Below are 16,821 nucleotides of genomic sequence, written 5' to 3'. Positions count from 1 at the left end.
ACAGCTGCAATTCTAGAGCTGCACACAGCGCCCCCTGCAGCATAAAGGGTGGGACAGCCAACAACGAGTGCATTACAATAATGACAAGTAGATCATTTTTAACTTAAAGAGAACGTTTGGCAATTTAACTGCAATTCTTTAACCCTGACAACATTTATATTATTCTATATATATTGATTATGTATAAGTCCACAAACTATTATGGTCTGATGCAGAATAGTCAGCAAGAAATGCTTTATTTTCTCTCCTTCTAAAACATTTTTCTATTAGTTTCATTTATCAGTTTCCACTTGCAGGGATAATTCAGCATATCATTCTGCTGACACAGCAGTTAAAGCAGAGAAGATTACAACTATTTCCTTGGGTTTCAAAACACAAACGTTCCAGTCTCTTGCTCCACAATGAGCTATGTACACACACTCACACTCACATATAAAAACACGCATTTGAATCATTTAAGTCTCATTCAGCAGGTAGTGGCCATGATGGGCAGAGAGAGACAAGTGCATCTTGGGGAATTGACCTTTGACCTGTAAGAATAAATGAACAAGGAAATGTTACACTTCATCTGTAATGCAAATATGATTACCTTTTATAAATATTACTTCTCAGAATGATTGGACTCCATCTACAAAGGGCTTATTGGGCAACATTCAGGGGGCTTCAGGTTCACACTGATCTTTACCTCAGGGCAGCACGAGCCAATCAGGTTAGCTTGTGAAGGCCTCGAAGTCTGAGTCTGAAACAGGGAGCAGGATGTGTAAGACAACAAATTCCCACTGAACTCTTTAACTCCTTAATTATATTGTAATAAGATGTTTGTCACGTATTGATTTAAAAAATAGTATGTTCTATGTATACTGCAAACGGCACTAAAAGGTGATACCAGCACATCATTAGCGAAGCAGCATAATGAAAATGGAAGCGGAACAGTTCAGCCAACAATAGTATGTGCGGAACAAAATATCAGATAACATTATTTGAAATGTGTGCTGATTGGTGCTGGCTAGCTGAACATCTTGTTTTGACAGGTTTTAGTGTTTCTGTAAACAACTGAAAAACACTATTTTGAATTATTATTCCTCAATTTCTTTTCCTTTATCAACATAATATTTTCAATGAAAAATGTACTTAGTTTGGACTAAGAGTAGATCTATTGCACAACATAAGGTGAGACGATATGAGCAGATGAGAAACAGGCAGACTTGTAATGATAAATAAAGGAGTGTAATAATGAGTTAAGTTAATAGTAAGACATTGGTTCAACAACAAACTGAGTGAAATCAAAAGTGAGCATACTGATCAAGTACTTCTTTTAAATTAAATGATGTTATGTGCGCTTTTCATTTGTTTTAAAAATGGCTTATCAACATCAGTTTTTTGGGGATCCAGAAATACCATATAAATGAAAGGGAAAGCGGCACTGCAGTGATTTCATGTGTGGTCGTTAGTTGAAGTAGTAATGGTGGTACACTAGTGGTGTGGCGTGAAATATGTGACAAATAAAGGCAGAACAATTACTGCCATGTTCTTAAAAAAATCAAATATATCAAATATCCTCTTTGAGTCACTTTTTATTTGCTATTTCCTTTTTAACAATCTGCAAAAATAAAAATAACAAAATACATGGCAGTTCAAGGAAATACAAATAATACAGGGAGTTGCCTCTTTCTCATTCCCTTAGGCATCAACAGTATCAGCCATGCTTAATGTTTGCAAGTGATGAACGTTATTCTTTAAAGCGAAGCAAAACTCATGCACAACAAAATAAAGAAAGCACTCGTGAAAATTAGCGACATCTAAATACTACACTTATTGTGCTCTATGTATATCAGCTGTGCCAGAAACAGGACCTGTGATAAGGTACTTAGTGAGACAGGTTTGTCCTTGAACAGCAGTAAAAAAGTGTTAACGTATTAATTACATTTAGAGTAATGTTTTCCTTTCTTAGAGTCGCTCCACACAACACACAGGTCTACAGCAGCAGTCATAGTCAGCAGGTTGTTTTACGTCACTTTGATTTGTTGATTGGCGACATCATTTTAAAGCATTCATAGTGCAGTTGAACTTAACGACACTCCCTCCCACCTCCTCACCTGACAACATTCCTGTTCACTAATAAAGTATAGCTTTTTCTTTACCTGTGCTTTTCTAACTTGGCACATTTTAGGTGTTAATGTAGGAAACATTTGTATAAAATCTAAAGTAGTCAAATCAGGCAAAGGCATTAAAGGATCACAATATTAAAGATTGAGACTATCATTTACAATCAGTCTTAATGCTGTATTTATTGCACACTGTGCTTTGCCTTTCAATCTCATAAAGGGTTTCACTAATCTACAATCTGACCAAATATGGTCATGATATTTCAGTGTATTAAGGCTTGTACTATGTACTTCATTAAATGATACTTTGGCCACCGGTTTGAGCAATTCTGACTGGGAAGCCGGTGTGTTTGCAAACAAGCAATGTGTTTTTGCAAAGTGTGCTTCATTTTTGTTTTTGCCTCTCTCTATATATATATATATATATATATATATATATTCTAAAAATCAGTATCAGCTGATCAATAAACCATTATTTCAATAAAACAAGTTTTTAAAAGTTATTAAAGTTCTGCATCTTGTTAGAGCCGGCTCCGCTGCGGTGTGAACAGGAAAAACCGGTGCCTATCCGCGTTGGTGTGAAAGGGGCATTATAGATTTGCATCCATTGATCACACGCATCCATTGACACACACACACACACACACACACACACACACACACACACACACACACACACACACACACACACACACACACACACACACACACACACACACACACACACACACACACACACACACACACACACACACACACACACACACACACGCACACACCCCCCACCACAAACTTGGCCACAGCTAAATCCCTCTCGATCCTCACAATCTTTTCAGTCTGTGTAAATATTTGGCATATTTACATACATTCAAAAATCATCTGCATTGCTTTTCATTTGATCTTTTAGCTGTACTGAACAATTATATGGAAATGTCTGGGTTGGCACCATGTCAAAGTCGACTAGCTGTCACTCTTAGTGTTAAATCTGCATGAAAGCATTGTGATAAGTTGAGGCACTGTCTGAGTCTGGCAATCACATTAAATTAGAGTCTGGCTGAAAGCAGAAACATAGAGGTAAGTATACAAAATAAGGCATCCCAAATACACACACACACACACACACACACACACACACACACACACACACACACACACACACACACACACACACACACACACACACACACACGCACACATGCACTGTATTAAAACATAATACACCCGCACTTCTTTTTATTTTTCACGCGGCCGTCACTATTTTTTGTATTTTTCACGGCAGGTGCAAACTCTTCTTCACTGCTCTGGCTCAGAGGCGAGGTGGTGGCAGTAGTGGAGGACTCAGGAGAGAAGTCTGGTTCGCTTGTTCCCTTTCCCTCCGTTTCCCACCCAGCACCAGGCCCTGAGCCCTTTTTAACCTCCCCCCTGTCCCCTCCCTCCCCTTCACCATCAGCCACATTACATTGTGTAGTCTTAATTTTGTACTTCATGGCTTTGCTCCCATCCCCGGCACCTGATATGAAGTCGGTAGCTGCTCTCTGCTGGGCATCCAATTCTGACAAGCTGCATGCCAAAGCCATCTGCAGATCTTCATCTTCTACTTCTTCATCCTCACTGCCAGCTGCGACCCCGTAGTGGAAGAATGGGGCGGAGCTGAATGAGCGGTGTGGGGCTGCCGAGTGAGGGCTGGGGCGGGGTCTCTCACACTCGGCAGGTGATCTGTGTTGGATTCGGGGCTTCTGAGGAGATTTACGGGACAGATCCCCTCGTCGGCTCAGCTCCAGTGTGAGGGCCATTTCATCCTGCACACCTGGAGACAACACACACAAGAACGAAGGTGTTGATGTGAGTTACGAATACACACAGCTTTCAATATAACACTTTCTTTAAGCCCAACGTTCAACTTGAAAGCTTTTTGATAAGATAATGTCAAAGGTTTGCAGATTAGCATGTTCAGCCTTGATATTGCTCTTTGACTTCGTTTGTGAAAGCATTAAAAGTCACTGAAAGCATTCATTAAAAGGTCCCCTATTATACTGTTTTTATTACTTTATTATAGGTCTCAGATATATACAAAGCATGTCTCTGAAGTGTTTGGCTCCAAATACCAAACCCATTGTAGCATCCCATAATCCCCTGTTTCAGCCCTGTTTCAAAAGTGCTGATTCTCTGTCTGTTACTTTAGATGAAAATAAGGAGCCCCTCCCCACGCCCCTCTGAGAGAGATTTGGTTAAAAATAACACAATGGTGCTCTAGGAGGAAATTCAGGTGATAAGGTGTGGGGGGGGGTTACCTTGGTTGGTGATTGGCTAATGGTTACACAAGCCAAAAAATCATAAAGTGGCCTAAATCTGATCAGCTCATTCTCAGACAGGTTTTTTTATATAAATGGATCAGGACCAGGCTTGGAATTTCGTCATTTTAGGGGCAAGGCCATTTGACCTTTGGTATCACAACATCTTTTAGGGCACTAAGGCCATTGAGGGACAACATTGGTTTTGGAGCTTACAAATAAATAACTTCACTTTCTGATAAGAAAAACACAAATGACATGGAAAACAAATCACTTTTTTAATATCAAACATCATATAGGCCTATCTCTCCTTAGTATTACCGTATATAAAATGAAATAATCTACTTTGAATAATTAGTGTTTGGTATGTTTTCCATCTACTACTTCTCCCATTCACAAATCTGAAATCAAATCAAAAAATCTAAAATTCTATTAATATGTAACAAATATTTTCCATTTCAGAGCAGAAGAAACAGCCTTCAAGGGTCAAACTCTGCACATACTGTACATCATTCAGCAGCGCACAGTGAAGCTCAAACAATCAACTGTATGAACAAGCAATGCTTTGAAATGCAAAGGTCCGTCGAGAGTCTCTTTAATCAATTTTTTCAACTCGAGTGTCAAATTCGTGTGACGCGTTCTCACGGTAGCCAATCAGCAGTGAGGATCGTAGCCACTGAATCAGAAAACCAATACCTCAGCCGTTAGCTGTTAGGACACCGAGCTCACAGCTCCTCATATCTGTTCAGAAACTGGACAAAGGTTAAACAAGTACAAACCACTGACTGCCTTGTCATGGTGAATATAGTCAGTGCTTTATTTCTGTCTTTAGGACGATGTTGTGAGTTTGGACGGAGGATATACAACGTTAGTTTAGCCTGATTGATCCGATCTCCATTCAGAAAACACGCATTTTAAAAGGTTTTTCGCCTGCCGTCTTGTCTGTACACTTGTCAAAGCATTAGTTCTTGCTTTTTACTAACCGGTATCAGTATGTTGTTAATTCGGCATCATTTTGAAACGTGTACTACAATTAAATCACGGTAAAACATGTTCATTTTGTTGTAGTTGATTTCTACCACAGTATTTACATGGATATAAGCCCCGCCCCCTCTCCAGCGCTTCCTGTTTGAATGACAGGAGTAAACACAGCTGACAGCCGCAGTGAAACTCCAGAGATTATCATCATTATCTCATTATCATATCATTTATCATTATCATAGAGCAATGCAAATATTCGCATTGCGTCTGTTGTGAACGCAGCATAATGCAGACGCTTTTAAAGCAACTTTGAGATTTTAACAGTGTGAGGGGCACAAAGGCCATGGTGGCCATACGTACAATTATTTGTGAGGCATAAAGGCCAGATCGAGGGGCAATGACGGGCCGTGAAATTCCTACCCTGATCAGGTAACAAAGAGAGAGAATATTTTATCCTGAAACTTTCAGAATCTCTTTACACAGAGGGGACACATGTTTATGTATAAAAGACAGGAAAAAGTGGATTTTGCATAATAGGTGACCTTTAACAAATATATTTAGAAGAAAGTGAAGGGATAAAAATGGTTACATTAGACATCAGTTTCTTTTTTACACCATTCAGTTTCAAGATTCAAGGCTTTATTGCTTTCATGTGCACATTAGCTACGGTGTAGATATGGCAATGACAATCTTAAGTCACAGGCTCCTCCAACAGTGCAACATGAATATATATAGGACATAAAACAGAAAAACAGATAGAATAGTGCAAACTGAATGTTCTTTTACCATTAATTAGGACAGTCTTTAACACCCCGTCCTCCTCGATCTCTGTTCTCTCCTGCCCGTTCTCCTTCGTCCTGTAATAAGAAATAAATGGCAAGGCAAGGTACGTTTATATATATATAAATAGCAGCTTTCAACACAAGGCAATTCAAAGTACTTTACAAAAATGAAAAACATTAAGAGCATTAAGAAATAGTGCAGCAGAAACGCATTTAAAAACAGTCATTAAAAAGCAAAGAGAATCCAATAAACAACAGCCAATATATGAAAACATTAAGAGCATTAAGAAATCATACACAACCTACACATTCATGCGGCTTGCTATTCTTGGACCCCATCTGTCACTTAAGTCAACAACAAAAGTTCTTAGAATACTTGAAATAGTTGCGTGTGTGTACGTCTTCTAAGAGAGAAGGAACATTTAAATGAGGCATTTTTGACAGATTTAAGATCATTTCCTACAATGTTTCACATTCATGAATTGCATACAGTAGTTAATAACAAGCCCTGCCCGTGAAACCCTGTTCGTTAAAGAAATAGAGAAATATTTGAAAATAATATAGTTCCCAGGAGGGGTAACTTTTCTTTTGGCGCCGTTACGTACTTCTTGGTGGTGGTGCGTTTGCCATTCATGATGCGAGTGGAGGTAGAAACTGACTTGAAGTTGCCCATACCGCCGCCCATGCTGTCCATCCCATCCAGACCACCCATGGAAGAGGAGAAGGATGTAAAATTAACTGAAGAAGGACAGGTGATCAGGAAGGGAAAGCAGAAGAGAAGTGAAGAGAGAAGATGTTGTGAAATGGTGATATCTAGAGTAAGAATTCCTGGTTAAAGGTCAATAACATGTTTTGTGAGGTCACAGCGACTTTGACTTTTGTCCACAAACTTACATTTGTTAATCATAGAGTCCAAGTATACTTTTGTGCCACATTTTTGTTGTTTCAATTTTCTTTGATGTTTTCATACGCCATAATGTCTTATTTGCTGCTAAAATAATGGATACTGTATTTGCCATTTAACTTTCTTCATGTAGCTGTTTACCTCCTGCTGAAGGGAAGGAAAAGAATCGCCCGGGCCCGAGGCGAGAAGACGTGCCTCCGAAGGATGAGAAGTCATCTGGATGAGAGAAAGAGAGAGAGAGAGAGAGAGAGAGAGAGAGAGAGGGAAAGAGACACTTATTTTTACCTGAAAACTGTACACAATTTAATCTTCTAACGTGAGGGGTAGGAAGTACCCTTGTTTCATTTACTGCACAGACATGTGACTAATGAGCAAAAATGTAAAAATGTAATTAAAGAGTTAACAGATAGCAATCTCTTTATATACAAATTCTTTTTTTGTGACCAACTTTTTATTGTTTTTTTGCCCTCACAAAAAGGGACTTATATACACAGATACCAATTATATAGACAATATAGACAATACAAAAAGACAAAGAAAGAAAAAAAAATATATATATATAGGGAATCCCTTTCCCATGCCACCCCGTCCCTCCCCCTTCCCACCCATCTTGCCATTTCACAGAAAATCCTACCTGATGTTTGTTAGCAATCGTCTGGGTTCATCTATCTATTATATTATTATTTATGTTATTGCAAAACAATTTATCCACATAAAATACATTCATACCTTTTTTTCCACATAACATTTCATCTGTTTAAACTGAATTGAGATTAGCTCCTAATAATCTACAATTGCACCAAGGTGTGCGTATATGTACAATCATAATTTAATCATAATGTATTATATACAAATTCTTACAATATAAATAAATATGTTATGATGAATGTGGAATGTGAAATGTCACCAAAGGCTAAAGTCATTAGCAGCATCTAGAAAATAAAAAAATAAAAACCGTAAAAATGTACCTGACCAAATGTAACACTAATTGTTTTGACTGAAGCATTGAGTTCCCCCAAAACTATTTGTTTTAAATATAAATATTTGTTCATATAATATAAATGATAAAAATGCTCATATAAATGAAAATGAATATTGGATTATTGTGACAGACTTACCAAAGAAGTTAGCGAAAGGATCCTGGCCGCCAAAAAACTCTCTGAACACGTCATCTGGCTTGCGGAATGTGAAGGTGAATCCTGGGAAATCTGAAGAAAACTCTGCGCTGGAGGAACCTGAAAAATCAAGTAGTCGGGGTCAGAGGGATGAGCAACAGCAAAGAGAGTGAAATAGTGGGGGAAAGAGTAGAGAGAGGACAACGTTATGGTGCCACAACATGAGAATAGTGAATGAAATTGAGGTTGCATGTAACAAAAGGAAGAACATGTAGTGGATGCAATAATATTTCAAGCTGGGTTTTAATTACCTGTGGGTGGCCTTCTGTCATTTCCATGTCTGTCATATGCATCACGCTTACTCTCTGTAGGAGAAGAACAGAGCAGAATTTCATGAAGGAATAAAAACCAATGACCTACATGTACAGTGTTTCCCACAGAATTTGATTCTATTTGTGGGGGCACCGCACCGCCACCCGGCAAGAAAAGCCAAAGGCCCCTTAACCTATTCGGGTGGCGCACGCATCCATTTGAGGCGGACGGTATTTAATTGTGGCGGCCCACCACAAATAAATCAATGTATGGGAAACACTGACCTACATTTACACCAATGTATATATCTCTCTCTTCTGTTATACTGTATACATTCACAAACATCATACAGTACAAGTTATTCAAATAAATAAAAAATCTAACTACTGTGAGAAGAGAGATTTTCGGGTTCTATAAATCTAGTTCCTTTTTGAAGAGCCTGACATTTGCACACAGAGACTCAGAACTCATGACTCACAGCATCAACATATATATATAAAGATGGACACTGCCTTGACTTACTGTCGGATAGGACTTCATAGGCCTCAGACAATTCTTTGAATTTTGCCTCTGCTTCCTCCTTGTTGTCCGGATTTTTGTCTGGATGCCATTTCAGTGCCAGTTTCCTGTAACTGAATTCAGGAAACATACACAAACATTGACTGATGCGGAAAAGATATATAAAAAGATAAACAATTGTACTATGAATGGTATCCCCTGATCAAACAAACCCTGCAGTGCATAAAACCAAAACACTGCTTATTTTGTAGCATTCTCACATTTTTCAAGGCCAATATAACCTTGCAGTAGGTACATTACTAATATGTTTTCAATAACTGTATATTATATATAAGTATTGTTAATACATTGTGTAATGTAAAGCTTGAAAGAGAGCAGCAGGATACTCACGCCTTCTTGATGTCATCCTGAGAGGCTGTTTTGGACGTTCCCAGGACGTTGTAGTAGTCCACCATGTTGCCCCCTGTGACTCCTCACCGCCCCCTGAAAGAGTTCAGGACAAACCCAACTCTGATTGGACATGCACAGTTTGTCAAATTCCATTCTCTGAGAGTAACACGTTCGTAAAACCTTGGTATTTCTGGTATTTCCTCAAATCCAAAAAAGGAGAAGAAACAGCTCTATGCTCCTTATTTATTTAATGGGCAGCAGCATGTGTAGCGAATGGCTAAAGAAGGCAATGTGTACTGTAATGTAAACATAGTTGTTTATCATTCTGAATGTGAGTATGCATGTGATGACAAATACATATGAAAACATGTAATTCCCTTTTTGGAATTCTATCACTAACAAACCAGTTTTCACTTATTGAGCACTTGATTGACACTTTACTGTCTTGTTAGTTTTGCTAAATATTTAATGCCAGTACACCTTTTATAATACATTGTGTTTAATGACATCATGTAATTCCCAGCATGTTCTGCCCAGGTTTAACATGAGCAGAGCAAATATCTGCCACAGCAATTGAAGACACTGTGTGGGAGTGGCAGTGATATCAGTTTACTTTCACTTTACAGTCAATGAAGTTCACCTCAACTGATCTTTGGCCTGTTGAAAACTAAACATTTACTCATTTCAAGTCCCATCAAGTTCAGCCAACATGCGATGATCAAGATATGACAATGATATGATAACAAGATATGCTCTTTAAAGCAACAGATAAATTAAGAGTTGACATTTTGATGTATACCCTTTACTATGATCAATGTATCATATTATAGATGGCCTAAACGCCAAATAATTGTTTTGGGTAGAGGACAACACAGTACAAGTTAATACAGTAAGCACTGTTTAGAATAAATCAGTGGCTTAGTTAGATACATCCAGTAAAGACTCATAACAAGACTTCATTATTGCAGTGGACTTTAATGAGAAACATTAAACTTCTTTTGTTTGTTTTTGCAACTTTTACGTGAAACTATGTTGGCTATTGAGTAACATTATATAACATATCTATAGAGGTTTATTTATTTGTTATCCAGTTTCTCTTAATCACTCATGAGATATTGTGGTGTAGCAGTTGTAGGCCTACTGCAAGGTAAAACATGTATATTTTAATGTAAATAGATGATGGATGACTTATTTTGTGTTCTTCACATAGATCAATATTATGTATTTAAAATATTGTTTTCTTTGAATCTATTGAAGAAAAATGTTTTTTGTATTAATAATAGCCTAGTTGAAAATGTACCCTTGAACTGATAGGACCTTTGTACAGTCATTAGTTCCATTATAGCCAACATTAGTCAGCATGCAAACCGCCATGCCAATCTCATTAGTGGACTTCACCACTTTTAGGGCTGAAGGGGACTTCCAAACTGATGTAAAATACCTAAACATAACTTTCTATGCCCCCTCGGGAACAGCCATGCGCTAATACGAGTATTATTACTATGTTATTTCTAGAGTCATGGCATCTGACAACTGCTGCTGACATGACAGTAGGCCTACGCAAACTTACATACACGGGCATTTGGACTTGCAAGGAGGTGCTGTCTATATTCTAGTAGTCTCAGTACATTAACATTAAGCGCCGTTATTTGGTTAATCGGTTGACACCATACTTTCTATTAGGGCAACGTTGTACGTCTATACAAAATAGTGTACGGTCAGTGTGTATAGGCACAAGTTATCAAGACTAGCCGAAGCTAAATTGACCTACCGTGTGAGTCTTTCGGCCTAATTGGTTAGCAGGTTAGCCTGTCCACCGGTCTGTAGCGACAATGAATTAGTTATGATAGCGGTGCCTCTGGTATGTAGGCGCTCCCCCAGTCTTCTTGACAGCCGCGTGGACAGCCTCCTCCTTCAGTCCTCCTCTCCAGCGAACCGACACAAACACTCTCTGACAACACAATATGTCTACTGCAATTCAGGCTACCGTTTTGCATCTGCTGTCTACTCTATGGTCCACACCGGGAAAACAAGTTGACAGAGTGACAGCCCTGTTTGCCTCCTGTGCTGGTCTAAGCTGACGCGCTACGTCACTATCAGCTGAGAGAGAGGGAGATAAATGGAGCGTCGGGAACATGCGAGGGTTTTACGGTGTTCAGACCTATGGTTCAGACCCGCCCTGCCTCCTCTGCCGCCTGTTGCTCTGTGCTAATGTAGCCTCACCAATACCGAAACACTTCTTATGGTATCCACCTACTCTGGCTAACCACTTCAGAAAGACATAGGAACAAAATGACCGTATCTGGGTAGATATATTTAAAGTAATGTCATGCCAACGCTACCGCATTTAGGCTACATGCTTAGGCTACTAAAGAGTGGTGCAATGTTTGCTAATCAATTTACCAACATAGGCTACTGTGCTAAAGTGTTTCCTTTATAGGCTACTTTAACTCAATATATTTATAGTACATAAAGCGACATTTATCTGGCAGCCACAGTAACTTTGCAGTTTAAGATTTGTCATGGGGATTGCTATTAAACAATAGTTTATACAAGCCCCCAGGGATAATACTTTTTAATAATATTGGAATGATTTATAATAATTATCTAATAACTCAGGCTTTTAAAGATTGTAATTCTCTCAGTGACATTTATGTTCTTGAATACCCTACATAAAATGTAATTGCTAGAGTAGTTTTGCACGGTGGTACTTATATTGTACTTAGTTACAGGTAATGAATACTAATACTTCTTCCAATGTTGATCCTGTATGCAGAGTGACTTATCTGGATCAGAATATTTAATTCAAAGAGAGTTGAGCGTTTGTGTACTTGAATGAGGTCACAATAGCCCCATTTTAATGTAGTAGACCATATAAGTGAAACCTGAAAGCAGCAGGCTTTTGGTGTTAGTTTTACATAGCATCACATGCTCAAAGACTGGTCACTCATGTTTAAAGGACTCAACATCTTTACATTCAGGCAAAGTACTGGATGTGTATTTTTACATTTGTATAATTTCTACTTTTATCTTTAATATTTGTATGCATGCTTATTTATTCATATCAAGCTATCTTTGGCTCGTTATTTGCTGTCACAAATGTACATTTCCCTCTGTGGGACGAATAAAGGAATTCTGATTGTGATTCTGAAAGGACCAAACCAACTCAAACAAAAGTGGTCACATTGCTCCCATCTGGTGGCTGGTTGAAGCAACTGCAGGTACAAGGCCTGCCAAGCCCATTGTATACTAACTGATTATCAACATGGCAAAACAAGGGAGGAAATTGGCAAAGGCAGAGAAACTGTAATTTCCTTTAAAACATTCTGAAATCTAGAAAAACAAAACACACCCTCCTTGATTAAAGGTGGGGTAGGTAAGTTTGAGAAACCGTCAGCCTTCCATCTGTCCACAAACTTATCTCGTGCCCTCATTGCTCATATGCGCGTTCTTGTGCGTTGGAGGAGGGGCTCTGTAAGGAAGTGGCAGATTTTTTCCGGTTGTGTATTTTCAAATTCTAGCGCTGGTTTCTCTAAAATTACCTACTCCACCTTTAATAGCAAATATGTCAAAACGTACAGTCTAGAGTAGACCCATTTTATAATCTGTACACATGTAATATTGCTATGGTCACTAATAAGGATTGTACTTCGCCCTATAACTTGTCTTCTTACCTTTCACGGACAGCAGTTCCTTGTCATGCATAATTATCACGTCTATATTGCTGATATGTGCCCATTTTTCTCTCTCACAATCTGTAACATTTGGAAAAGTGAAATGCAAAACTCAGTATTCTGAGATCACTCCAGATTAATCAGTATAAAATAGACAATTCTATATGCTAGGACTCAGTGTGTTTACATATTGTTGAATTCACCGTTTTAAAAAAAATACTTTTTTACCTATCTGCCAAACCATGCTAAAGATTTGTTTCAGGAATGACCACAAATCAATTAAGAGGGTTCACAAGAACATTTTATTGATAATACTGAAATTGATCATTATCACAATGTTATCAAAGTGTTTTAGGGAATGTGCTGCATAATTGGTAACTTTTTGAATATGGGATGTATGTTTGGCCCTTTAATACTCCTCTCCCTCTTCGTCCTCCTCTCCCATGCTGTCAGTGCCAACCTCTTCATAATCCTTCTCCAGGGCAGCCATATCTTCTCTGGCCTCGGAGAACTCTCCCTCCTCCATGCCCTCCCCAACATACCAGTGGACAAAGGCTCTCTTGGCGTACATGAGGTCAAACTTGTGGTCGAGACGGGCCCAGGCCTCAGCGATGGCTGTGGTGTTGCTCAGCATGCACACAGCCCTCTGCACCTTGGCCAGGTCTCCACCAGGGACCGCTGTTGGAGGCTGATAGTTGATGCCCACCTTAAAGCCTGTGGGGCACCAGTCCACAAACTGGATGGTACGCTTTGTCTTAATGGCAGCAATGGCAGAGTTGACATCTTTGGGCACCACATCACCGCGATACAGCAGACAGCAGGCCATGTATTTGCCATGACGAGGATCACACTTCACCATCTGATTGGCTGGCTCAAAGCAAGCATTGGTAATGTCAGCAACGGACAGCTGCTCATGGTAGGCTTTCTCTGCAGAGATGACTGGAGCATAGGTGGCCAGAGGGAAGTGGATACGAGGGTAGGGCACCAAGTTGGTCTGGAACTCTGTCAGGTCGACATTCAGGGCTCCATCGAAGCGAAGCGAGGCTGTGATTGAAGACACAATCTGGCCAATAAGCCTGTTAAGGTTGGTGTAAGTTGGCCTGTCGATATCTAGGTTTCTGCGGCAGATGTCGTAGATGGCTTCGTTGTCTACCATGAAGGCACAGTCGGAGTGCTCCAGGGTGGTGTGGGTGGTCAGGATGGAGTTGTAAGGCTCGACCACTGCGGTGGAGACCTGGGGGGCTGGGTAGACGGCAAATTCAAGTTTTGATTTCTTTCCGTAATCAACAGACAGTCTTTCCATCAACAGGGAGGTGAAACCAGAGCCAGTGCCTCCACCAAAGGAGTGGAAGATAAGGAATCCCTGCAGGCCAGTGCACTGATCAGCCTGAAAGAAAATGTGCCTGGTTAGACACTATCAAGTTAGGATGTCACATGAACGATCAAAATTGTGGACCACATTTCTTTCTTTCTAAATTATGATTAGTCAAAAGACAAGTCTACCAAAATAACTAAACTAACTGAATCCTCACCAGTTTACGAGTCCTGTCAAGAACCATATCAATGATCTCCTTGCCGATGGTGTAGTGTCCTCGGGCGTAGTTGTTGGCAGCATCTTCCTTTCCTGTAATCAGCTGCTCAGGGTGGAACAGCTGACGGTAGGTTCCTGTACGAACCTCATCTATGAAAGTAAAAATAGAAAAACATGAGCAAGAAATAATGTCCACTTTTACATAAAGTATATGAGCTGTTGAGTCAAGTAAGTTCATGTTTACACATTACTGACCGATGACAGTGGGCTCCAGGTCGACAAAGATGGCTCTGGGAACATGCTTTCCTGCCCCCGTCTCACTGAAGAAGGTGTTGAAGGAGTCGTCTCCTCCTCCGATTGTCTTGTCACTTGGCATCTGTCCGTCTGGCTGGATCCCATGTTCCAGACAGTACAGCTCCCAGCATGCATTGCCCATCTGGACTCCGGCTTGGCCGACGTGCATGGAAATACACTCACGCTGATTAAAAGAAGGGAGAGAGGTTGGTTAAAGAAAGAAGTCAACTAATATGATGAGATTTTGATTTAATCTCCAAATGCAAGAATCTTTGCTTTAGGAAATTCTGCTAAAAAATCCCTGGGGATCTTTACAGTGTGTGCCACTCAATATCTGGTAAGTACATTCAGTTGAGTCGTTTCATGTTTAACAATTGTTAAAGGGAAGGCAAAAAAACAGTTGTATTGAATTATTGCTTTATGTCATGTAGTGTTTTTTCTTTGAACTTCATGTTGAATGACAATCTTTGGTTTGATGTCTAAACTCGGTTCAGAGGGGACTGTGAATGTTTCTTTGTCTGCTTATTTGACAAAGAAGCATTGACAGCTGAATTGTGCGTGCCAGGGCAAAATGTGGGAGCTTTCAGCTGCTCTAAGTCAACACAAGCATGGCCAGCATTCTAATGAAAGCAGCTATAAGATCATAGTCTGCACTCTTTATAACGACAGTCAAGCGTGTGGGAATCACATGTTGCCACAAATGAAATGCAGTTTTAAAAGCAATAAAAAAACATTAAAAAGAGTTTCCTCAAATAAAGTATAGAACATGTAATCTAAGGTAGACAGGAAGGCCACGCTTTAAGAAAAGGGTAAAGCCTCCCCCCACTGCTCCATCCTGTATCTCCTCCCTTTCCTCATCCCCTCCCATTTTGTGTCTCTCTCCTCCCCCATCCTGTCCAGCTGCATGGTGCTGTAACAGTGAGGGATGTCTCCCTCTCTTGCTCCCAGTCTACACATCTCTCTCCAGACAAAAACTCCTAACAGCTGCAAAATGGCTGCCGGCTAACTATTACTGTAGTCCGGACCACTCCTATTTCCCCTGTCCCTTCTATCCATCCCCCCAACTGCCCCGATTGACCTGACCACTCAGACAAGATTACTTTAATTCCTCAACAAAAAACATAATCAAGGCTCCAGTCATTTAGTTTCCATTCGTCACATATGTTTCTTTCCTTAATAATAACTTGCAGTACATCCAAGTTTTTGAAATGACAAAGCCGTCTAACTTGTAAATTGTCTGTCACCTGGCCTACATTGTCAAAGAGTAGGCCTACTTAAATGACTTATGGACTCTTACATTCATGAGTGGTTATCCTTTGGCATTCCTCTCTGATATCTAAAGTTAAATTCAACTCAAAACTAAAGTAACTTGAAAAGATAAAGCTGCTTTTCACAGCAGAGGCCTTATGAGCATTAAAGAGGCCCGGCTGTTTGATCCATCTAATGCTAAGAAACAGAGACAAAGGGAGGGTGAAGGGAAGAGAGAAAGAGAGAGTGGAAATGTTAAGACTACGTCATCAGCCGAGCTGTTACTCACCATTTTGTCTGCTGGTCCTTCGACTGACGGTGAGGATTCAGATACAAGGCAGAAGTGGGGAGGAGAAGGAGAGTCACGGTTTATATAGGCAAGGATGTGGAGGGGGCAGGCAGGAAACCACAGCAAGCAGCTGCATTGCTCATTGGCAGGAGGGAGCAGCAGAAAAGTGGGAAGTCCCTAACACTGTCTGTCATGTTTCCGCACTTACATTAAACTGCTTTGTCTGTCAGTTTAAGATTAGATACTCATGTTAGGAGACATAACCATTTGTAAACTGTTCTTCATGATCACTTTCCCCCCTATTGTGTCATGTTGTGTGCTAGTTAACTGACAATCTTAAGTTGTTATGTTGGGAAATGTACCAATAGCCTGCAAAATGTTCTTCC

At 39.9% G+C, this 16,821-nt stretch overlaps 2 protein-coding genes across 4 annotated transcripts; both read right to left on the bottom strand.

The window, feature by feature from the left end:
• Window positions 1–217: 217 nt before the first annotated feature.
• Window positions 218–11,613, bottom strand: dnajb2 (DnaJ heat shock protein family (Hsp40) member B2). 3 transcript variants are annotated; one of them, XM_079665426.1, is made up of 11 exons: window positions 11,171–11,608; window positions 9,400–9,519; window positions 9,013–9,122; window positions 8,490–8,543; window positions 8,182–8,298; window positions 7,205–7,279; window positions 6,765–6,897; window positions 6,164–6,234; window positions 3,616–3,912; window positions 686–739; window positions 218–530 (listed from the first exon to the last, which is right to left on the bottom strand). In XM_079665426.1, exons 2-10 carry the CDS (start codon window positions 9,462–9,464, stop codon window positions 711–713), a joined length of 951 nt encoding a protein of 316 aa, XP_079521552.1. In that variant the 5' UTR covers window positions 9,465–9,519; window positions 11,171–11,608; the 3' UTR covers window positions 218–530; window positions 686–710. The 3 variants fall into 3 exon arrangements, with proteins under 3 accessions (XP_079521552.1, XP_079521551.1, XP_079521550.1); XM_079665425.1 differs by lacking the exons at window positions 218–530; window positions 686–739 and having other exon boundaries at window positions 1,559–3,912; window positions 9,400–9,492; window positions 11,171–11,613; XM_079665424.1 differs by lacking the exons at window positions 218–530; window positions 686–739 and having other exon boundaries at window positions 1,559–3,912; window positions 11,171–11,612.
• A 1,739-nt stretch (window positions 11,614–13,352) lies between these two features.
• LOC307029914 (tubulin alpha chain) lies at window positions 13,353–16,590 on the bottom strand. Its single transcript, XM_079666056.1, has 4 exons — window positions 16,436–16,590; window positions 14,860–15,082; window positions 14,606–14,754; window positions 13,353–14,460 (listed from the first exon to the last, which is right to left on the bottom strand). The coding sequence occupies exons 1-4, from the start codon at window positions 16,436–16,438 to the stop codon at window positions 13,483–13,485; spliced, it is 1,353 nt and encodes a 450-aa protein (XP_079522182.1). The 5' UTR covers window positions 16,439–16,590; the 3' UTR covers window positions 13,353–13,482.
• Window positions 16,591–16,821: the final 231 nt, after the last annotated feature.

This window comes from Notothenia rossii (genome assembly GCF_949606895.1).
Source record: "Notothenia rossii genome assembly, chromosome: 2".
NCBI classification, from domain to species: domain Eukaryota; kingdom Metazoa; phylum Chordata; class Actinopteri; order Perciformes; family Nototheniidae; genus Notothenia; species Notothenia rossii.
The sequence above is the reverse complement of the archived record's forward strand: the minus strand, read 5'-3'. Positions and strand labels throughout refer to the sequence as shown.

What these genes read in the sequence shown, in the direction of transcription:
- dnajb2 (XM_079665425.1), bottom strand. Translation starts at nt 9,464, where the DNA reads ATGGTGGACTACTACAACGTCCTGGGAACGTCCAAAACAGCCTCTCAG. An exon ending in CAGGATGACATCAAGAAGGC is followed by an intron (nt 9,123 to 9,399) that starts GTGAGTATCCTG and finishes TCCTGAATTCAG; the next exon opens with TTACAGGAAACTGGCACTGA. An exon ending in CTATGAAGTCCTATCCGACA is followed by an intron (nt 8,544 to 9,012) that starts GTAAGTCAAGGC and finishes CTTCTCCTACAG; the next exon opens with AGAGTAAGCGTGATGCATAT.
- LOC307029914 (XM_079666056.1), bottom strand. An exon ending in CCTGGAGCCCACTGTCATCG is followed by an intron (nt 14,755 to 14,859) that starts GTCAGTAATGTG and finishes TTACTTTCATAG; the next exon opens with ATGAGGTTCGTACAGGAACC. An exon ending in TTGACAGGACTCGTAAACTG is followed by an intron (nt 14,461 to 14,605) that starts GTGAGGATTCAG and finishes ATTTTCTTTCAG; the next exon opens with GCTGATCAGTGCACTGGCCT.